Source organism: Phasianus colchicus, chromosome 1, assembly GCF_987193195.1.
Source record: "Phasianus colchicus chromosome 1, bPhaCol1.hap1.1, whole genome shotgun sequence".
In the NCBI taxonomy this organism is placed as follows: domain Eukaryota; kingdom Metazoa; phylum Chordata; class Aves; order Galliformes; family Phasianidae; genus Phasianus; species Phasianus colchicus.
This window is the reverse complement of record NC_143436.1, coordinates 36297816-36321699: the sequence shown is the minus strand read 5'-3', so window position 1 is coordinate 36321699 and position 23884 is coordinate 36297816. Positions and strand designations below refer to the sequence as shown.

General features: G+C 41.2%; 1 protein-coding gene across 3 annotated transcripts in view; it reads right to left on the bottom strand.

Annotated features, from left to right (window-relative positions):
* The window catches only part of RAB3IP (RAB3A interacting protein), a 28957-nt gene extending 14997 nt beyond the window's left edge, over window positions 1-13960 (bottom strand). Inside the window, exons 1-3 of one of the 3 annotated variants that reach the window (XM_031589475.2) lie at window positions 13827-13960; window positions 6682-6957; window positions 6233-6494 (exon numbers count right to left, since the gene is read on the bottom strand). In XM_031589475.2, the coding sequence (XP_031445335.1) occupies window positions 6233-6494; window positions 6682-6932 (513 nt within the window). In that variant the 5' untranslated portion in view covers window positions 6933-6957; window positions 13827-13960. Of the gene's footprint in view, window positions 1-6232; window positions 6495-6681; window positions 6958-13753 lie in introns of all 3 variants that reach the window. The other 2 variants (XM_090138634.1, XM_031589472.2) reach the window with 2 other exon arrangements.
* Window positions 13961-23884: the final 9924 nt, after the last annotated feature.

Here is a 23884-nt window from a genome sequence, read left to right as displayed (position 1 = left end):
ACGATGGAAATAGCAACTCCCTTGTAGGTCTCCTTGTAACTAACACAATTACAAAGTCACACTGTAATTATATCCTTACTCTCATTAATGCAGATTCATAAATCAAACGGAAGTAGCTTATGAAATTCAAACCATGATTTTTGCCTCTGATATCACTCAAATGAAAAAGGCCTGACCATGTATCGCTTTCGAAGTAAGATCTTAGAACAGATTTGGCAGCATAAGGGTTAAACATGCCCAATCTTGTCTGTACTTTCCTAAGTCAGAGGGAAAAGGGGGGTATTTTTGCAGAGGAGTACAAGAAGTTTGGCAAGTTTGGAAGAATTCCCCTTTCTCACCCATTAAACACTGGAAGCTGTAGCAGGAAAGAGAAGAACAGGGGAAAAAAAAAAAGGAGGGTAAGAAAAGCAGAAAGCAGCCCATTCTGATGTTTCAAGCAGTCCTTTTGCCCATAAATCCTCTCCCATCCCCAGTCCCAGTCACCTTCTCCCTCTTCTTTTCCCCTGCCTATATTGCTACTACACTTCCATCACTCCCAAGACTAATCCAAGTCTGTCACTGACACTTTAGAGATTCCAAATACAATCTAGCAATCATTTGCATCCAAAACTCTAGAAACAATTATAGAATACACCTGCCTTCAGAAACCTCTGGCAGGCCAGTTTCTACAGAGGCATAAAAAGGCCAAAACGTCAGCTTCTGTATTTTCCTGGGAGGCATTTCTCCCAAAGTTATTGTGACTGAGTAATGTGCACACAATAACGTAGGAAACTAAATCTTGCCTCACAGCAGGCTCTCTATTTCTGCAGTCAAACTGGTAGCAATTTCCCCCTAGGATGAAGATCGTCCTGTCAAACTTCAGCTCCTAAATTTGACAAGCATTTGGGGGCTGTTCAAGACCCATGTATTGTAAAATACATTATTTATTCCTTTTATCTGTTTTCAACTATGGCCACCGTGATCAAATTTTATTCCAGTTTGCTATTTTGATTTTTTGCTTTCCATACGTGGCCTTTTAGCTGTTATAAAAAAGTATCACTAAAATGGTTTTTTTGGGGGGGGGGAGGGGAGTTCTAATTTCTCCAGTATTTCTCACATAAGGTACATTTGCTAATAGAAAAATGAAAGATTCTGATACAAAATGCTAAAGCTCAACTTTCACATGTTCCTATAAATACAATGAATACATCAATACTTTTTAGCTCTCTGGTTTATTTCACTGATTTATTAGGAATATGCTATGTACATCTTAAACACAGAAGTGCAACAAGACATTGTAGAAGAAGATTGGAATAAGATTCAGGTCAGGACTTGTCAAACTCATGTAGACAGAACTACCCTTGTTCTATCTCTATCAATACACTATTTTAGGTGAGACTGTTGCAGCTTTGCTTGTAACTGGAATGATCAGGGGGAGGCTTAGATTAAAATTCAGGCAGACAAGTAAAGCTACTTAATGAAAGCAAAAAGGAGACAACAGCATGCAGTCTATTACACTTAGCAGCTTAGCTACATTTCTCAAATACAGGGCATATTCCTGCAACGTGATTCAGGAGGAGCATAACATATCACCTTATTTTGTCAAGTAAGTTTAATAGCTCAGGCTATTAAATGTGTTTTTTTATGCAGGAAAAAAATAGAGTGCTTAAATAATCAAAAGCTATTGGAGCCATTGCTACCGCTTGTGCCTTAAAGCCATCACTGAACACAGCCATAGAGAACACAGACAACTGTGTGCAATAAGTTTACCACCATGCTGCAGTCCTTCCAACATTGCTGTTCTGAATAAGTAACTACATGAAAAAAAAAAAAGAGCTATTATAAAGCAAAATACACACAAATACAGAAGTAGGTGATAGAAGTTTACTCTGGGATGCATTAGCTGAAGCACAGTCAAAAGTGGTGATTCTCCCAATATATTTAGTGTTTGCATGGCCTCCCTTGGAGTACCGTGCACAGTTGCTAGCTTCGTGTTTCAAAAAAGAGGTGCTGATAGTTCAGTGCATCCAGAGGAGGATGAAAAAGGTTCATAGGTCAGAAGGCATATCCCAAGAGGAGCAGCGGAGGACAATGGGTTTGGTAAGCTCAGGAAGACGTGGCCTCATTGCTCTCTGCAGCTTTCTACGGAGCAGTGGAGAGAGGGAAGCACCCAGCTTCTCCATGGTATCTAGTGACAAGATATGTGGTACTGGCTCAAGCTGCATCAAGGAGGTTCCTGCTAGACATGAGGAAAAGCATTTTACCAAGAGGAGGATAGTCAAACACTGGAACAGACTTCCTGCAGTTGCTTCTTGCCTCTGTGGCATTCAAATAACATTCTTAATTATACGCTTTTAACAGTGGGTCAGTTCAAAAGCAGTCTGACAGTTGGGCTCCACCTTCACAGGGACCCTTCCAAGTGAAACTGTTATGCCTTCAGAGATGCAAGGGCTTCATAGGCTCCTGAATCATTTGGTCCTATGCTGCCAGTGAAGATGCTTCTTTTGCTTGCATGTAAACTTCCACTTGCCAGAGAATAAATTTGTTATCTGCAGCATGATGCTACACCAGCTTAAGGCAGAGGTATGGAAACAAGCCTTTCAACACATAAAGACAGCAAAGAACAGCTACAACTCATCTTTAGCAGTCAAAAGCTAGCAGTCTTTTGCAATGTTTTAATAAAGCTTGAAAACACTCTTTGATGGAGTTCTGGGAGGTTATTCTAGAGCCTTCTCACTTTTATTCTTGTTAGTTCACAAGCAAACGACTGCAGAAATTTAAGAATGCTAGATGTTCTCCTACAATGCTACTGGAATTCCTTGGTAGCAATTATGAATATATCTATTCATTAACCCATGCAGAGTTATCAAAATAACACGTTTGTGTATGAAAAAAATAAAAGATTTAGCCACCAGCGTTAGTCTACTCAGAAACACTATAACAGGAGCAACCAACTCTGCACTGCATTCTTTGACAACACAGGTGGAAAAGTCTACTTCAAACCCTCTGGTAATACATAAGATCTGAAGACAACCAATGCTGAGTACTCTAGTTTGATCTTACGACTGGAAGAATGCATACAGAAACTGAAAGCTCTGGAACAAAATCCAGATCTGAGTACCACGGTCAAAAAAGATGTGTTGAAATTGACAGTGCCGTGTTCTATGCTGTTATTCTTTCATGAGAGTCACTTCATCAGTGCAAGAAAACCTCTCAGTTTCATACTTAATAGGGAAATATCAATAATGCAGATTTCTGCCACAAAAATTATAAATGGCTTTGCTGCCAACAAACCTACAGATCTCATTCAAAGACAGTGGGAAGCATGGAATTCATTCTCAGGATATGATATTTACAGTCATCAGCTCTGGTGATGACTGCTCTTCCCTCAGCAAGAAGGAGGGAACTAGTAGTAAGAGCTGGAGATTTCAACATTTCGAGAGAAAACATCAAAGCTAAGTTTGTCTCTGCAGTTATGGATAGCATAATTACACTGATGAATTTCATGGCCAAGTCACACAAAGAAATTGAAGGAAGATATGACCATGAGGTGCCACACTGAAAAACTGTAAGTGAGCAATCTGAAGCACAGGCGATGTGCTTGTTACTTCGTACGAAAGACAAACAGAAGGTGCCCTATTGCAAAGGCTCCACTAAACTTGCACGTCAAGAAATTCCGTAATGCGAAATACCACCACTTTTCTCTCAGTGTTATCTAAATGTGGTTTATTTACTTTCAATAAACATCTGGTTAAATCTCAATGATAGCTGAAGAAGAAAAATAAAAAAACATACAGAGCCTTGAGGAGATGCACTCCCAGGCATTGAATCATTATATATTTTAACACCTCAGTTATCCTGATGCTGTTTAAAAAGTTTCAGATCATTTAAAGTGGGCTCTATCTATTTGATAAGAGTACAGCCAGAAGGTAAGCCTACATTGAAAAAAGAAAAAAAAAAGGCCTGAATGGGCTCAGCAAAGGGTGAAAAATCTGCCAAGTATTAATGACTAAAAACTACGCCCAGGCAAAAGTGCACCCAACCTTACACACTGTTACTGCAAAATGCTGCCCTGCTGTTACCCCTGGCTCAATCTTTCTCACAATTTTATGATATGATTCAGTCTTGCAACTTACCTAGATTGACACAGAAAAATGTTATGTGTATATATCTCTTACCATTAAAAAAAACAAAACAAAACAAACAGGTATGAAGAAAAAAGTTGCATTCAAAGAAGCAGAGACATTAAAAAAGAATTCAGATAATGGATTCCTAAGCTTCAAAATTCCTATTTCCCTTCTAGTTCTCCTTCCAATCACAACTGCAACAAATTCAAATCCATCTGTCTTTAATACATGGTACAACTGCACACATGCTTTGGGTAAGAACAAGTTTGGAAGAAATGAAACACACAAGATAGCAAATTGGTGCTCACTTTATTCATTCCTGGAAAGTCCGTATGCTTTCTAGGATGAATGATCTCATAAAATTCAAGTACAAATTGCCATTCTTACTTTTCTCACTGTTCCTGACAAAGCTCATAAACCCAAGGGAACTGCAGAGTCTTAAAGAGAATTTAAAAGCACAATGTAACAACAACAAAAAAAAGCTAGATACAAGCACCACATATTAATTACTTCTCTGCAAATTTTTAAACTCAGTACTCTTTGACAAAGCTAAATGTAGCTGGATATATATTCAAAGACTGCATGACACTGAATAATGCAGGGGGACACAGCCCTGTATGAACATCCATGTCTTACAAAAACTAGTTCCTATTACACAGTGGAAGGAAGCATATACTATAAAATGAATAGGGTTTGTTGCCATGTAGTCTGTAAAGCCTCCTGTGTTATTGAGCAATCCTGAACCAGAGGAAGTTCAGATGGATAACATTTGTTTCCTTGTCTTCCAAGACTAATACTGTAAGAATCAACCTAGGTGTGCTGAGAATTAACAAGGATTTTGACAACAACATTCTCAAGTTCAAGTTAAATCTTTTTTATTATTTTTAATAACACCCAAACTGTTTGAAACTACTTAATTTTTTCTTTCTTTCTTTTTTTTATGGTCTTAACAGCTACTTCTGTGAATTAAGGTTTTCAGGTAATTCAAAGGTAATGGTAACAGAACTGAGTTGCTGATTTTAACTACGTTAGTTACAATTTTATATGCTGTCAGGAGCTGGAATGCCTTTTGAAGTTTAAACTGTGGTTTGATCTTACTTCCTAAGGTTCCAAGATTAACTGCTTGGTTTATACATTCACATGCAAAGTCCTCAAACTCAGCTCAGGTTAAGCTTCCTTTCCGTGGTCAAATACTAAACACACCTTGGCAAAGGAAGCAACTACTCAGTGACAAAACAACCAACAGAAGCAGCAATATCAGAATTCATAATTAAGATTCACATTGACAAGGGCAAATGCAACTATGACAGAAACGATGGCTACATTCAACAGAAAGAGGCAGCAAGCAGAGAGGAAAAGTTCAAACAAGAGGAAAGATGAGCTTAAATCTCAATAAGAATGAAGTCATGTAGAGGAGAGGGCACAGGACACAAACAGCACAAAGTCTACTAGGAAGTTTAAGCACAGAAAGATGTTAGAATGGTAAACAATGGCTTTGCATTTATATAGCTCCATCCATCCAAACAAAACAAAGCGCTTTACAAATATTAACAAACTGAGCCACAGTTCCCTCAGAGGTGTCCATATTCAATCTGAAGCATGGTGTCACAGTACTCTAAAGAACTTCAGTGACATCTTTATTGCTTTTTTCCTACCCAAGCATTCCCCTCTGATACCTCAGAAGTATTCATGTTCTAAAATACTCCTATAGTCCACAATACAAGCTACGTTTTTATCCCACAGGAGAAAGAAAATTTGAGAGTTATATCATCAACTTGAATGAATACTTAAAAACTAACAACAAGATGACAAAAGAATTACTCTTATTCTCAAATTTCAGAATGAAAGACTGGCCTAAATTCTAAGAAAAAATGTTTAACCAGAAATGAAGCAAAAGCTTTACATGTTACGTAGCAGCAGCAGTAGGAAAAAAAAAAAAACTGTCAGGGAATAAATCTAAGACATTAGCACTGCAGACATTCAGAAAAATTTCCAACAATTACACTGTAATAATTCTATTATAAATGAGTACTCAGACAGCACCTTCTGGCCCACCTATCATTCTGCCACACGAGAATCACGTTGAACAGAGAAAAAGCAGGAAGAGACAAGACAACAAGCCTTACCCTCTGAGCTTTTGCAAGTTCTTCCTTCAATCTTTCATAGCCCTTTTCTCTTACTTCCAGTACAGATGGGCTCCGTAAGTGAGATAAACTGTCTGTACTCAAACCAAAAATATCTTCGTTTCCTTCAGCAACATCTGCTACTGCAGCACCCTGCAAACATTCTTTCTCTGCATTATTGCTCTCCTTTCTGGAATTATTGTGATTGAATGACCCACCCTGGGGTCCAGAGGTAGAACATAGCACTGCGTCGGTAACATTGATGCTGCAAAGAAAAGGATAGGGTTTTCTTAATTTGTAATATAAAAGTATTTTAGAGATGGCAGTAGTAGTGCTGAATGCACTGTTACAGGCACAATTTAATATTATATACTATATTAAAATTCTATCTTTAGTAAAGCAAGTAGTTCTACAAATAAGAAAACACCAGTAAAGAGATGCACGGGGCTTACCTGACACCTGATACTTCCCCACTATTCAGTTGTCTGGGAGATGAATAAACAGGTTGTGTGGGAAGGTCGGAAACATTCAATGCATTGGGTTGGATTGGTGTGGAGGACACAACAGAAGGATGTGGTCGGTAAATAACACTGGGTGAGGTAGTTTGTTCCTGAGTTCCTGGCTCATTTACTCCAAGAAGATCCGGGGTAGTGGGCGAAGCGAGGTTCACTTCATGAAAGCCTTCCAAGGGATCACTGGCCATAATAAATGCCTCATCATATGAAGCCCTAAATAAAACAGTCACATCATCAGAATGCAGGAAATAGTTACATGTTTATAGACATCATTATATTATTTGTTACGGTCATTTGAATTTTTAAAAACTAGACAAATATGATCGGAACACTTCATGTTGGAATGGAAACAAGTATCAACTTCAACACCCACAAATTTTTTCTCCATATTGGACTGTGAACTCAGAAGACCTAGGAACAAACTCCCAGTCTAAAAGTCAATATAGTCTAAGACTGTTTTGTATCAAAACACACATTATATTCAAGAACGAGAACCAGCAAGAAAAAAAAACCCTGAAGTTTCCACTTTAATCTCAATGAAGCAAATATTCAGAGAATCATAGAATAGCCTGGGTTGAAAAGGACCACACTGACTATTTAGTTCCAACCCCCCTGCTATGTGCAGGGTCGCCAACCACCACACCAGGCTGCCCAGAGCCACATCCAGCCTGGCTTTGAATGCCTCCAGGGATGGGGCATCCACAACCTCCTCGGGTAACCTGTTCCAGCGTGTAGTATTCTAGAGACAGAAATCAGTGTACCTTTAAATAAATTATAGTCCATAACAGTTTTGGTTAATTTATGTCTAACCTTGTAACACTTCATTGGAGCGACAGAGCTAGTCAATAAAACTTCTCCTGAAGCATGATGATGTGCGCTTAATATCTAACATAATTAAATGATGACTGTGCATTTAATAAGTATCACATAAAATATGAGTTCACTGCACATAATACACATAAAAGCGTGCAATTAATTGGTAATTTGGACAATTTAACACACATTATCTTTTAAATTTTTTTTTTTTAATTTCATTCTTTTCATAACAATATGGTACAGCACAAATTACACAAGCTCTGAAGAAGCTCCTATTCTCCTCACGGTTGATCAGACCTCATAAAATCTGTGCACAATTCAAAACTATTAACTGGCACCTTTATGAAGATAAAATTAAGGCTTCACAAGGGAATCTAACATGGAAGAGAACCGTAGCATCACCTAACTGACAGAATCCATTCTGTTTTAGAGAAAATCTGTTTCAATCTTCCAGTTGAAAAGAACGGGTAGGGAACAGATTAGAAAGATGATGATTATAACCACAGAGATGTCATCTACTTACTGCTGCAGTGCATGTCCAGTTCATTATCTGCTTCATAAAGCAAAGGAAATGCCATGAATGGAATCTCCAAGTTAGTATACACACCAATGTTTTAGTTACATCAAGGTGTTTTGGTCACCTTGAACTCAGAGAACTCTGCTCAAAACTTTTTTGTATTGACTGAATGAACGCACAGCCACGTTAAACAAGCTACTTTACCACATCATGAGGTACATTTGGAGCAATAGTTGGAAATTAATTTTTACAGATAGCAAGAATAAGTTCCCTACAGCGTTGTCGTCTTTCTTAATTGCTCGCCCACAAAACCAACAGTTGCTAAGAAATCACCAAACAAGCACAGAGAGGACCCTACATAAATGAAAAGGGACACACAGTGGCTGGCAACTCTGCCCACAGCAGGGGTTGGAACCGGACCATCTTTAAGGTCCCTTCCAACCCAAACCATTCCGTGATTCCATTTTCCATTCCATGCAGGAATCTGTTTTATTTTGATGAACAGCCACACAAACGTCAGTTATAAAGAAAACAATCACAATTTTGTGGTGTCGAGCTTTTCTGTAATTCAAACATTAACAGCTTACTTTTGAGCTCCATTCAAGTAAGCTTTACAAATATTCTTGTTTGCTTTCTCTATAGCTCTCCTTAGCTATTAGAAACATTCTGATTATATGCTCTGTGTGACGATAAAACCTGTTGAGCCAACAGATTAAAGTAAATGGACTGCCAAAGCTGAGGGACATTTCTTCAAGGTTAAATGCCAAAAACATTTTCAGGTCAACAGTAAAACAATTCCATGTTGGCATTCAGAATTTAATAAGCTAAACATTGCCATCTTGGAAAGAACTGAAGTGCCAGAAAGAGTCCTTCAAAACTCACTGATGAAGGTGAAAATATCCATATCCCTCGTCTCGAAAGCTCACATCTACAGGAACACATCTCCTTTCACTGCTGCCACCAGCCTCTTTTCCCACTACCAAATACACCATACACAATACTATTACATGAGTTACAAGCACCATTGGTGTCTTTTCTCATTCCCAGTTCCTTTGGATTCCAGCCTTCATAATTAGCACAAGATACGGGAAGACACGGGCTTCTGCGTAGCAATGCTGGAAGGCTGCCTGAATGCTTTGCCTACAGCACCTAGGAAGCTGCACCAAAAACCACCCACCAGAATCAAAGAGAGAGAATGCAGATGAAAGCAAAATGGGAACTACTACTCTTTTACTTCTTCCCTTCTGGTGACTCGTTTCCATTTCAAGTGTTTCCATTTTGGCTCCACTGAAAAACAGCCCAACTCAATGCACGGCAGCAGCGCCCAGCTCACTGCTCAGCATCACCAGCTGTTTGCAGTTGCATACCCAACTGAGATGAAATTTTCTCAGTTATTAAAAAGGAAGCTCTTTCTGATTTAGTAAGTGAAAAAAAAATTCATGGAAGTGATAAAGCACAACCCTTCAGTTAGGCTCTCCACAGACGATCAGATGGGCACTGCCAGGCATGCCATCTGTTGAACACTTTCCATTCACAACTTTTTTCTCCCTGTGCTACTTCTCGCTCTGCACGGAGAGGCAGCAGTGAGGCAAACCATCCATACCAGGAGAAGCCTGTGTGAAACAGCTCCATTCCCAGACTGGCCAGTGCCAGAATACTTTTATCAACATGTCTGCTGAACATGTTATACATGGACAAAACCAAACCTACATGCAAAAAGCTTAGCGCTCCTAAAAAAAAAAAACAGTTTGCTTTTGGCAAAGAGCTCTATAAAGTAATGGTAAACAACACCATCACCACCACACATTAAATGTCAGTGTTATTCAGGAGCATAGGTTTGGTTAGAGCTTTGTGGGTTTCCCCATTACTGACAAACACACAGCCTTACTGTGAAGGACACAAATATGTGCACAGAAAGCAGGGGCGTTCACCAGGAGCTGTGCTGACAGCGTGTAAAAAGCCAGTGTTGACACAATGCTCCATCTCACTGCTACTGTGAAAAGCAGCCAATATCCCAACACATATCAGGGCAGCACACTTATTAAATAAACAAAATCATGAATATCCTTTGTACTTTCTTTGCTACATTAACATATAGTGAAAGGTCAGAATAGCATTCACGTTTACCCAATGTGACCATTGCAATGCAATGCAATTCAGATGATGTACAAAAATCAAGTAGTTGCCATAAACCAGTATCAAACAACAGCATAAGTTAATTTCCTTATATTATTACCTGAAAATAGTGCTAATTTGGTGTACGCTATCAGAACTTTGCCCCTTCTTCATACCTCTCTGCTGTCCCATTTGCACTGCTAATTACCCACGTAACTTCCCAAAAGAACTATGCACAAATCTGTTATTTTATCTAAGATTTATTAAAAGTGATTACAAAGAAACCAGTTAAACAACAGTTCAATACGTTCCTAACATTTCTAACAGGAACCAAGAGCTCTGAAAAGCCAAATCAAAATGCTCCATCCAGCTTTCAGAAGCTCCTGGCCCAAATCAGGGCAGTTAACACCACAGAGCACTAACTTATCACAGCGGAAAGTTTTCTTCTGAAAAACAATACTTTTGTTTAAGACTGCCTGCTGCAAGCTCTGGAGTTTCTCTTTTACAGTCTGCTCAAAGCTATCATTTCAGTCTGTTCGTATTTGAAAGCAACCTCCTAATTGCTGGAAAAGCCATTTGGTGGTGGCCTTGCTTTCCAACATTTTATACCTCAAAAAGCTCATTTTTTTAGCTTTAATAATCAAGAGCACAATAGAACTGCTACCTGCTCAAGGAAACAGGAGGAAAAAAAAAAATACAAATGAAAGGAGCCACTATTTCTAAACATTCTGATGACAAGAAAACTCTAGTTAGCATTTACCAAAAAATGTTTATTACCTGTAGTGTTTTAAATATTTAGAAAGGCCTTCTTGTGTGGGGATAAAGAAATCTCAAAGGCCTCATTTATTAGAGTCCAGAGCCTGCTTCTATGGGAGGGGCAGCAGGGGGAGCAGGACAGACAAGTAGATTTTTTGTACTGGTTCCTCAGGACTGGCATTTGCCCACCATAAGGCCTGCATTCTTCTCAGTAGGTTTTTAAATATTTGGCATTTATACAGCCTGGAATTATAGTAGTGGACTAACAAATACATACCTGTTAAAGAAGCAGTCCAATTACTGCAACTCCACACCCAGCATTCTTTGTAAGGCTCATGTGGACATAAATTTAAGGCTCAGAACAGCAAACCAACACAGTATATGAGATGTTCATCAGATGCTGGCACTTGATAAAGAGGTTTGGTGATTTTTTTTTCCCCCCCAGGGCTAAACTGTTTTCTATTTCTGCTTAGCCACAAGATCCAAACAAATTTAAACACAGCTACCAATGCTAGCTCACTGCACTGACAGTTCCAGATTTGACACAGAAATTGCCTTCAAGTTTGTCATAATTGCAAAAGTGAAATTTTTTTGCATAACTTTTCACTCAGGGAATCCAAATATGCAACAAGTTACTTGGAGAGCAGGAAGATACAAGAAAAAAGAAACTACTGACTTTTCCAGTGTTTAGTTACTGCTTTTCACAGAATGGCCTGGGTTGAAAAGGACTGCAGTGATCATCGAGTTTCAACCCCCTGCTATGTGCAGGGTCAACAACCACCGGGCTGCCCAGAGCCACATCCAGCCTGGCCTTGAATGCCTCCAGGGATGGGGCATCCACAACCTCCTTGGGCAACCTGTTCCAGTGCTGTCCTCTGTGTGAAAAACTTCCTCCTAACAGCTAACCTAAACCTCCCCTGTCTCAGTTTAAGACCATTCCCCCTTGTCCTATCACTATCCACCCTCATGAACAGCCGTTAAACAGCTTCTGTGAGTGACACTAAGTGATGTATTTACCAACAGGCAGTAAAAGAAACAGGCACATCTACAGAATTCAAGAACTAGCAAAAAGGAAGGAAAAACATAAAGAAAAAATTTTTTGAATATGAGTTTTTTCTACTGCATCCCCCCTCCTTTTGTTATATCATGCTATAATGCAGTCTTCTTCCAATCTTTAGTCTACTAGCCATCCAAGCACCATTTCACGCTGTTTTGAAGTATATGACTATTTAGTAGCAAGACAACATAAAGTTAAAAAACTTACATTTTGCTGAGCTGTTGATTAAAAAAATATCTTTTAAATTACTATTGGGATATCTCCAACTAGAAGAAGTCAGGTGCAGACAGCAAGTGTTGCCTTTCTTATGGGAGGGAAGAAATAGCACACAAGATTCATAGAATCATAAGGTTGAAAACGACCTGCAAGATCATCTAGTCCAACCGCCTTCCCGTTCCTATTAGTACCACAAGCATTCAGAGAGCTGCATTTATAAAGCCCTTGTGAAACTTATAAATACGGCTTAGAGTCTGCTACAGACTGTAGCTCTTACTCCAGAGAAAAATCTGCACTCTGTGAGGTAGAATCCTTCAAAACATACTCTAGACATTCAAAGCTCAGCATTCAGTTGACAAAGCCTCTCTAAAAGCAGTGGATGTGCCCGCAGACAGTATTCCCTTTCCAGACGCTGCTCTGAAGGCACAGCGCTGTTCTGCCTTATCTCGGGAGGAGCCCCGCAGCACAGCTCAGCTTTGCTCTGGGTCGCACTGTTACAGTCTCCTGCTGAGACTCTGGCTAAAGATAAACTCATCTCCAGTTAGCGCTGAAAACGTTTAATTAGTAAAAGCAACCACACAAAGTATGTAAAGCCTTCTAGACGTGCGTGCATCTGGCCCGAACCAGGTGATCGATAGGAGCCCTTCCAACCCATTCTATCGTTCCATCTTACTAACCATAACTACGGAGTCCAACGCAACTTCTAGTCCGTTTACCGCAGACAACACTCTGAGCGCCGTATTAAAAAGAAAAACAAACAAACGCCCGAAGTACGCGTTTATTTCCGGGGAAAACCCATCCAGCAGAAGGAAGACCGGCTGCCGTGGCATTTCGCACGGCGCTGACCAAGCGCCGCAGCCCGCCGTGAGCCGGTCCTGCACAGCACCCAGCGCCGCACCAGCCCGCTGCCTCCGCCGCGGCTGGCGGTGCGTTCGCCTTTGTTATTTATTAAAAGCATAACGAGAGCGGTGAATTATTGATGGCTCTTCGCCGGCCGGCTCGCTCGGTAACGCGAACCAAGGGCAGCGGATCGGCCGCGAGTCAGAAGCACGGCAGGCCCGGCCCGAGCCCCCTCGCTGAGCCGCTCGAACAACAACAATAAAATTACTACGGCAGCACAGCAGCGGGCTTTGCCCTGCGTGTCACTGACGAACGCAAACACCGAACAGATGGCAGCCGCCAGTGCAGGCTCCCAGACCGAACGACCCCACGTCCGCCTGGAAAGAAGAGCCGGCGACCGCGCGGCCGGCCAGACCGCCGCCCCGACCGCCCGAGCGCAGCACCGCGCGTCCCCGCAGCGCCCACAGGTGAGCGGCGCGACCCCGGACACGGCGCGCGGCGGAGCCGCCTCTCCGCGCCCCGCTCCGCAACGCCGCGCGACGGCGGAACCGACCGCCGGCGACCGCCCCGCCGTGGTCTCGGCGACGAGGAACCGACCCGAGCACCGCTCACGCGGCTTCCCCTCACGCCACACAACAAACTCTGCCCTCGGCGCTCCGTCCCTACTGCGCATCCCCTCACTCCCATCTCACGTCTCGCCGGTGTCCTGTCCCGTCCCGTCCCGTCCCGTCCCGTCCCGTCCCGGCGCTGCCCCGCGCTCCGTACCTGCGCCGAGCCAGCCCCAACCGCCGCCGCCGCACCGCGTCCCTCGGCCAACCTGGGGGAGGCGGGCGCTGAGCCGCCGTCGCGCATGCGCCCCGCCGCCGCCCCGCCCGCTGGGAGGGGGGCAGGTGCGCGCCCTCCGCTGGGCTGCCGTTGGCTTCCCGATGGTGGCGGCGGCCTCCGCGGACGAGACCGCCTCAAACGGGCGGCACCGCCCTCACACCGCCGTGGCCGCGGCCGCGGCCGCCCGCAGTGAAATGCTGCGCTGAGAGAATTGGTGCAAATGGTGCCAGCCCCGCAACTTCAGGAGCATCCAGGCATCTCTGTGCTCCTCATGAAGGGAGGGCTGAGGCACTGCTGCGTTCAAGGCTGTTCAAGGACAGGGCTACTAAAGCCTGAATGCTTTTTTTGCTGTGGAAAATGTAGGGAAATTGATCTTTCTGTGGTTAGCGGCACACAATAACAAAGGTGCTTTATTGCACAATTAAAATTGAGAAAATGAGGCACGTACCAGATCATTCTGTGGTGCTTTTAACGTGGTGAGGCACGCGCTGCCCCCAGCCGGGCTGTGAGGCTGTGCACTGCAGTAACACTGAGCTGCGACGTGTGTGCGTGAGACTTGTGAAATAAGGCCACATACACAGCTAAAACAGAGCTCGCACGCCAGAAGGGTGCGTTGATGTGTTTTTCGAGCTCTGCTACTTTGTCCGATAAAGAGAGATTTCTGCTACTTCTAATCTTGGTTTACCTCCTTCCATAAGCCCTCGCTACCGCTGCCTCAGTAGAGCCACAGCAGAGCCAGCAGTTCTCCAGCTGTGTGGAGGTTAACACACGGCCTTCACGGGCTTTTTTGCCTTTGAAGTCTCGGACAGAATAATTTTGTGTTTTATATACCTTTAAAAGCAACAGGCAAAATGTTGGAAAGCTGGTATAAACAAGATGCCATTTTACCACTGGCCCAGTTACATAGATTGCTCCAAAAGTTATGCCTCCTATTTATGTCCATAGAAACTACAACCAGTGCAAAAAGTATGACATCATTATTTGGTAGAGCAAATTCTCAGCTACAAAACACTATTTTTCAACACAGTTGCCACCATTAGCTATGCATTTTTTGCCACTGAGGAACAAAAGCTTGCATGCCACACTTGCCATATTTGCTCCAGTAGAGGCGATCCACTGTCGCTTTCACCACTGCTGAAACACATCACCCACTGCCTCACTGTGCTCACATCCACTCTTTGGTCTCCATAAACATTCAGCAAGTGTCTACGAATGTTGATGGGTTCCATTTTTCCCTCATGGAGGAATTCAGTGACACACCTTTGCTTAGTCCGCGCTTCCATGTCAGATGCCATTCTGTCAGAGTGCCCCTCTGCTGCCATCTGTCACGCGGCAACAACATGGAATGGGATACTGGTGAGAAGGTTTAACTTCTACTGCCATACCACCAGCATCCGCCTGTGGCATCATCAGCCAGCATAATAAAATAGGAGGCATTACTCAAGCAAAAAATGCATGTAAACAAGGTCTTGTCCTACTCATCAGTCAAGAATCCAGGCCACATTCTAGTCAATAATTGAAATGTTAATTGTCTTGACAGCTTTCCACTGAATGTGAAAGAATCCTGTTTGACCAGTCCTAAGGACACAGCCACAGACAAATCATATTTTCTGTGATGCATTAACTATTGCATCCACCAAGCAAAATCTTCACTTGGGGCAAAATAAGATGACAAATTAAGATGAGAAAGATGAGAAAAATAGAAGAGAAACACTGATATCATTTATCACAAAGTAGATTTATTAATGATAAATGGTAATATATTTTAAACCACTTTTTTTTTCACTATATTCTAAACCTAAACCACCATGTAAATCTACACAGGGGGCTCAGACAACAAAAAACAGTGGTTTCAGAGAATCATCACCCACAGCTTTTCTGGATGTAATTGAAAAATTGAGCAGTGTGAAGAGTAGAGTACTCAAATAGCAGTATGACCTGAAGGTTGTTGCACAAAGCCTCATAGAACAGAGATTTTCAGCTTGAAGAGCTCCGACCTTTAAAATGATTTAATTTGCTAATATTGCCATGCAATAGAACCCACGCAGTGCTATCAGAACACAGGTTTGCCAAATTAGAAGATGCAGCAGGAAGTTCATTAAAATAGGATTGCAAAGGAGATGTGACAAGTGTAATCAGAAGTTGAAAACAATGTATTAAGACATAGTAAACCGACAAGAGTCTATAATTAGGATCTGTAATCCTATAGTTCTTAATCCTGTACATGACTGTACTTGGCATGACAATCTGCTGTCTTAACCAGATTAGACATCTTGCATTTCAAGAAATAAAAGCAATACTCTTCCAAAGACATTTGACTGCGCTAAAATTAATCACCAACAGATTTATTTTGTCAGAGTATTCCAGTATTATGCTATATGTAGTCAGACAGCATCAAACTACAGAAACTGTGGTTAAAATTAAAAGCTGAAATCATTTTGATTAAATCTAGAGACATAAAAAGAGAGAGTAAAATTTTTCCCCCCAAAATATCTGTTTTAAAGAACACTTTTTTTCATCCCATGGTTCCTTCCCAAGCTACACATAAGTAGATCTGAGGTTCATCCAAGGCAGAAACAAGCAGGAAAGGCTTTTTAGTCAAGACAACCCAAAACAAAGCACAAGCAAATCCTGGTGACCTGGGAGCTTAAAGGGAGCCCTTGAGCTTCTTCCCATACAGGGAGCAGGTGCCTGACTAGGAGCTCCAACTAAATCTGATCAAGGCAGTTAAGTCCTATCTGTTTCCTTAAGGGGCTTGGCAATGAGAAAAGCTGGAAGTCCTGTTAGAAATAAAAGCACACATCCCCCTTGTTCTCAATGAACAGAGTTGCTGCTGCTGATAGAAAGTGATAAGTGACAGTTTAAATCTTTGATGGGACAGTATATGCCACAGATGCTGTCTCTGATTAAAAAGATTTAATCTGACAGGACTATTCAACAAAACCACACAATGTATAGTATGTGGAAGACAGACTTTGCTGAAAGTGTTTCTAAAGACCACTATTATATGCTGCTCCCACCAAATCTATTCATTCTGCTTATTAAATCAATTTACATGCCCCAAAACTAGAAATTCCTTTTCTCCAACTGGATAGAAAGCTGGATAGGTATCTTGGTACGGTCTTGACTTGACCACAGCAAACTATATACTGAGAAGTGATAAGGTCACTTTGCAAAACATGGCAAATATCACTGGAAATAGTTCCCTTCACTGCTCAGAGCCCTCGTGATGCTGGTGTCTTTGACTGTTCAGAGCTTCTCCTGTATTTAAACCATTGGTCTCAGAGACTGTCTTCCCAAGTGGCTGTGTCCTCCTCTGGTGGCTACAATCCGCTAGACCTAAGCAGTTTGTTTCAGGAAGGATAAAGCAGGAGACAGAGGTATTTCACCGAAGCTAGGCCCAGGCCACTGCGGTCTTCTCTTTTGAAGGCAGGATTTGCTGCAGGACTTTAAAGAAACCAAGTGCAGCATTCTCCTTTGATCTGACTTGAATTAGTGAAAGTTTCTCACACGTACATACAAACAACTTCCAGCCAATGAAACCTTTCCTCCTCCAGGTTGGGTGGAAAAGGAAAGATGCAATTGTTCTCTTAACAGATGTTTGAGTGTGTGTTGTGGAAGGGTATCTCAAACATCTCACAGGTAAATAAAGCAGATGAACTTTGAAATTTTATTTTTACTTGCTTGTGGTATTCTTTTCTAATTTCTTCTGTTGGTTTTTAATTTTGAACAAACTGTAATCATAACTTCAATTTCAAATAAGATGTCATAAAACAATCAAAACAATGAACTCAAGGAAACCACTGGATGAACCCACATAGTTGCAATCCCATAACACGATGAAAAGGAAGAAAGAATGTTCTGCTACGTACACAAAAGGTACAAAGACTATAAATATTATCTATTCTAAAGATTTTTTTCCTTCTACTAGTTCAAATGAAACAGTGCTAGCAGTTTTGCAATCACAGAACAGTGAAGAATTCCCCAGTCTAGCATATCTCCTCAGCGTTTGGAATGCAAGTCTAACTGGTACACTGGCATAAATAAGTATCAAGCTTATGGAGTCTTAAAGTGAATTAAGTGATTATCTTTTTGCTACCTTCTCTGTTTCAAGTGGTATAACATGATATCTGTATTTTTATTCAAATTTATACACACATACACCCAAAAAGAATAGCAGCAAGTAGACAAAGTTGATGCTAACTGTTGGTGCTAACTGCTGCTGAAACTCTTTCTTCAAGCGTCCAGTGGTGGAGATCACACAGCCTCCCTAAGCAGTGCATTCCAGTTCCAAACTATCCTCAAGTAAGAAATATTTCCTGAAGTCTAACCTAGTCTCCTTTTCTGTAGTATGGGACAAGGGATAATGAGCTTGTATCAGTGGTTAACAGAAACAACGGTCTTTAGTCAGTTTGATGGCATCATCTATCTTTTCTGTTTTCTTGAAGACTAAACCACAGTTATTTTAATCCTTTCTCGTGGCTTATGGCTTTTAGACCTGCAGTTGTTTTTATTATTCTCTCTGAGCTTCTTTCTGTTGGACATTATTGTAAAAGGAGAGTGCTCAAGTCTGGGTACAGCACTCCAGCTGAGGTCTGAACAGCACTAACTACTATGTCACATGCCTGCTTCTATGTCCCAGCAAAAGCCTTGCTTTTTTTTTCCCCCTTGATAGCAGAATGCTGCTTAGCCAGTTCTCATCCTATTTATGTGTGATTGGACTTATGAACAAACTTCTATGTCCATTGATTCTTATTAAAGCATAACACATTCTGAAACAACAAGAAAAAAATTTCTGGACCTTCCTGTCTTGCAAATTTAGTAAGTGCACTTCCTATTCCATCAGCCAAGTCGTTAATTAAATTATTGCATATTATCAGAAGTAGGATGATTCTCTGAGATGATATGCTTTAATAGCTAATCATTCAAAACTGTGGCTTGAGCGTGGTTTTTAAAACAGTCATGTCCTGTCTTGCAGTAGTTTATGCCAGACAGATTTCTCCCTTACTTCTAATGATATGTCATAGGAAGGAATTTCAAAAGCCTGTCTATATCACATAAATAGCTCCTTTCCTATTTCTCTTGGAATTAGTCAAATGATTTGCTCACATCAGACAACAAATCTGTTGCAGAAACAAAACCCCAAAACAGTTCATAGTCCTCTGCTGGAAATGTCAGCTGAATCAGCATGAGAAATAAGGGCTTGAAATGGTGTCTTAAAAGTAAATGTTCATTAAGGACTTGTATTCCGTAATAAAATCAAGACTTAAATACCAAAAAATGCAACACTGGGAAAGAAATTCCTTTTGTACACTGTATGCATCTATGCACAATCTGTAGAAAACTCATTGACATAATAGGAGAAAAATGGCAAATTCTTGGCCATGTTCAAAAAAAAGATGATCATACTTCTGTATGACTACACAGAACCCAGCCTAATTAGGGAAAAATATAAATGAATGAAGAAAGAATACCAATTATCATTTTTAAGGGTACAAAGCAACTAATAAATAACAAGGACTAAAAAGAATTTTCCCCTTTGAGCAGTTTGCAGTTGTCCACTTTGACCATAAGACTGATTTTGCAAACAAGTTGCTGGGCTAAGCAGATTCTTCTGTTGCTTATAAAACAAATAGCGCTTCTAGGTTTTTTGAAGGTGCTTATAAATGTAATTCAATACTAAACGGAAGGAACAAAAAAGCTGTAATGGCCTCACCAACTTATGTAAGAACTGACATGTGGTCTCATTTATCTTTAGAAGCAAGCCAGGGACAGATCGTGAGTGCAATTATAAATAGTACACGTTCATCCCTGGTTGGAAAATGGCGAAGTGGCCAAACCTGAGCTCAGAAATCAGACAGTAAAAATATGAAGTGCGTCTTCACCTGAAAGTTTACCCTGTGGAAACCTAACAAAACTTCATAGTCCTGGTAAATCATAGAATTGTAGAATGGCTTAAGTTGGAAGAGACCTTAAAGCCCACCCAGTTCCAATCCCCTGCCATGGGCAAAGTTGCCATTCTCCAGATCAGGCTGTCCAGGACCCCATCCAACCTGGCCTTGAACACCTCTAGGAAGGTATTCTTAGTCTCCAGTTCATTCTCTGAATGTCTTCTGTCTCATCTTTCCCTTTCTCTCTCATGCTGTCAAACACGTACACAAATCCCTCTGCCAAAGACACAACTGAAGAAAATCCCCCATCCTTACAGTCCCAGTTGAATTTGGTGGCAACATGTCTACATTTTGTTTTGAGTCCTCCTATAATTTGAGTGCAAGTAATGAAGAGTCTAGTTTCTCTCATCAGTTGCAGCAGTGTGGTTCAATCACACATCGACCAATGGCAATATGTTGCACCAGTGTTGCTTCACACCATTCATTACTGCACAGTGCATTTCTCTGGGTTGTACACTAATCTGGATCTCCATTCTCGTGAATGATTTTTCACATACACAAATCAAAATACATTCATAAAGAGTATTTTTTCAAAGAATCAGTAAAGTTGTTCTTGTAATTCTTAAGTGGGAGGAATACAAGGGTTCATTTATACTAGGGAGCCTACAGAGGGGAGGGGAATCAACTCTTTGAAAGGGTAGATAACAGCAGGATGAGGGGAAATGGTTTTAAGTTGAGGGAGGGGAGATTTAGGTTGGATGTCAGGGGGAAATTCTTTACAGAGAGAGTGGTGAGGTGCTGGAACAGGCTGCCCAGAGAGGCTGTGGCTGCCCCGTCCCTGGAGGTGTTCAAGGCCAGGTTGGATGGGGCCCTGGGCAGCCTGGTCTAGTATTAAATGAGGAGGTTGGTGGCCCTGCATGAGGCAGGGGGATTGGAGCTTCATGATCCTTGAGGTCCCTTCCAACCCTGGCCATTCTGTGATTCTGCGATTCTGTGATACTATTAACCATATTGTTCATTGTTACATGCTATTATTATTAGGTTTCCATGTAGGGAACAAGAGTTTCCATTTGCTACTCTCAGGGACTTAGCAGCACCCACTAAAAACCTAGCCTCTTGAGCCATATAGAACGTAGAATCATATAATCACCGAGGTTGGAAGAGATCTCCAAGATCATCCAGTCCAATCATTTACCTACCACCAAAATTTCACACTAAACCGTGTCACTCAGCACAACATCTAAACATTTCTTGAGCAACTCCTGTGTCAGTCACTCCACCAACTCCCTTGGCAGCCCATTCCAGTGCCTGACCACTCTTTCAGAAGTATCCTTGCATGTTATAATTGGTTCTCTTACAAAGTGGAATGGCACTGACTTCATACTGTATTAGTGACCAACCCACGCAGCTTGTTCCAGATGAGCAGTAACACTTCTGAGAAGCAGACCTGAAGTCGAGAAAAAGCTGACCCATTCAGTCCGGGCACTGGATTTTGAGTCCAGTTCCTAGTCTCCTTACTCCCAGCTGCCTTGTCAATCCCATCTCTGTCTGACAGCTCCTACGCCATGGCATCAGTTTGTTTTTGTGGGTGAGCGCCTTCTAGGAATAAAAGGATTGTTGAGACTGATAGCAATCTCAGTGATAACAATATTTCTCATAACAAACTCAGCACTACTACATAAAAAACGATGTTTATTTCGCTACAAGGAAGTTGCAAATAAAGTGTTTCTGAACACGGTTTTGTGGGACTCAGAATTAATCTGTCAGGGCAGCCAGCTTTATCCTGCAGACAAATTCATTTGTAATCCTCTGAAGTATTCTACCATGTGACTTCCAGAGATAAAACAGCCTGCTTTATAGTGTATTTTCACAGCCCACACTGAGTGATGCTAAGTATGGCGGTATCTCTCTTACTAGATTAACTTTTAATTATTGCCATTTCTCTCATGAAAGTGACTGTAAGATATGAAAGCAGCTCTCTACATGTTCCTTCTAAGGTCAGAGGACATTTTATGTTAATTTGTTCGTTTGTTCATTTGTTTAAGACAGGAATTCTAGCAGCAAGTGACAGTAAGTAGAAAAATAAAGCAAAACCCAATCCATTCTCATCTGAGAAAATCTGACAGCAGCTTCTTTAATATTGCTCTCTTCCCAACATTCTAATTATTCACTTCCTTTCAATGAAAGGATTCTTTCATGTCTTTCAGACCACGTTTTTGCCTAGTTATTATGGCATTTCTTTGAATATTGGCATAATGTGTTGTTGTTACAGATATTGACGTGTTTGCTTGAAGATTCACTAACACACGACATGAATCAGTCTTTCTTCCAGAAATCTTCCAATCTAGAAGGAAAACCAAAAGGAAAACAATGGAAAAGAAGGAAGAGGAGCAGAAAGCACAGAGAAATGAAATGATTTGTATATGATAGATTTTTACCGTCTGCTTCACTGATCTTGTTAAACACCTGCTGATAGTATCAGCAGAAACCTAATTACGCAGTGCAAAAATGTTTTTGTCCCTGCATGATTTATGTATGTCCAAAACACATCAAGAGAACATGAATGTAAAACATAACATTAGTAGTGACTGTCAGTGGAGCTGTGCAGTTAGAGGAGCTTCTGACAATTGTTACTGCGGATGAGACCCAAATTTTTGTCTTCCATGTATGTTTTTAAGGTCAAAGGACATCTTTTGCTCGTATTTGGGAATGATGCAAAGGATGCTCATCAAGAAAGATCTCAAAAAGCAAAGGAAGTGATAAAATTAAACCATTCATTGCAAATGTGAAATACAGTTCCACACACTTCACAAACCCAACAGTTTTTGATAATCTTTTAGAGACATGCTATATTCAAACAGAATTTCTTCATGCTATTTGGCATATTACACCTGTTAAAAATAGAAAAGGTGTGAGTATCTTAAACAAAGTATTACTCACTAATCATGTCCTGAAGATATCTTCATTTGGATTAATGATCCATAATAAGACTCCATATCAGTTTTGAAAGGTATGCAAGATTTGCAAAATCATTCCTTAACTACCAAGGTGAAATAATTAGTGGTTTCAAGTGTAAAGATCACTGGAACTCTAGCAATAATTTGCAGGTCCTTACTCATGATGAGATGTTAAAAATGTGCTATAAAACTTCTTCATTCACTGCAGCACACTCAGTTACATTTAAAAACCTCATATATGATGATGAACATCCACGCATCTTATGGCGGAAGTAGTTGCACAGCAGAGTGGGGACAATACAAATACAAATCCTCACAGAAGTCTTTTCCTTTTTTATTCTTCTGAATGCACATATTTATTTATTTCCCGTGTTATGTTGTACACATCAGCAGCCTGCTAGTCAGTTAGTTAGTTTGCAGCCTATCTAAGCACACAGTCGAAGAATCATAGAATCATAGAATCATAGAATGGCCTGGGCTGAAAAGAATCACAATGATCATCTAGTTTCAACCCCCTGCTATGTGCAGGGTCAACAACCACAAGACCAGGCTGCCCAGAGCCACATCCAGCCTGGCCTTGAATGCCTCCAGGGATGGGGCATCCACAAATGACTTCCAGTTTGTAGATGCGTGGAATTACTTATTTTCAGTGCTAGTGGTCCCAGGAGTGAAAGGGATCTGTGTGGAGGTGGTGCCAAAGGCAGATGGGGCCAAAGGTGATATTTAGAGTTAAAAGAACAGAGACCTCTTTTCCTATTGCTGTTTACCTGGGAAAAGAGGCAGACTTCCACCTCGCTATACAGCCTCCTGAGCCTCCTCTTCTGCAGACTGAACAAGTTCCCAGTTCCCTCAGCTGCTCCCCATAAGACTTGTGTTCCAGACTCCTCACCAGCTTCACTGATCTTCTCTGGACACACTCCAAGGCCTCAATGTCTTTATTGTAGTGAGAGTCCTAAAACTGAACACAGCACTCGAGGTGTGTACACACAAATAAAAGGGGCAGAGGCTACCAAAATTTTATGGTCAGCAAAAAAACAAACACACACAAAAAAAACCCACAACCATGTTTTAAGTCTGAGTAATTATCTTAATAGCAACCTTAGAAGATCCCCGTCGTTAAGAGTTTTCTGGCAGAGGGCAGTCGCTGTAA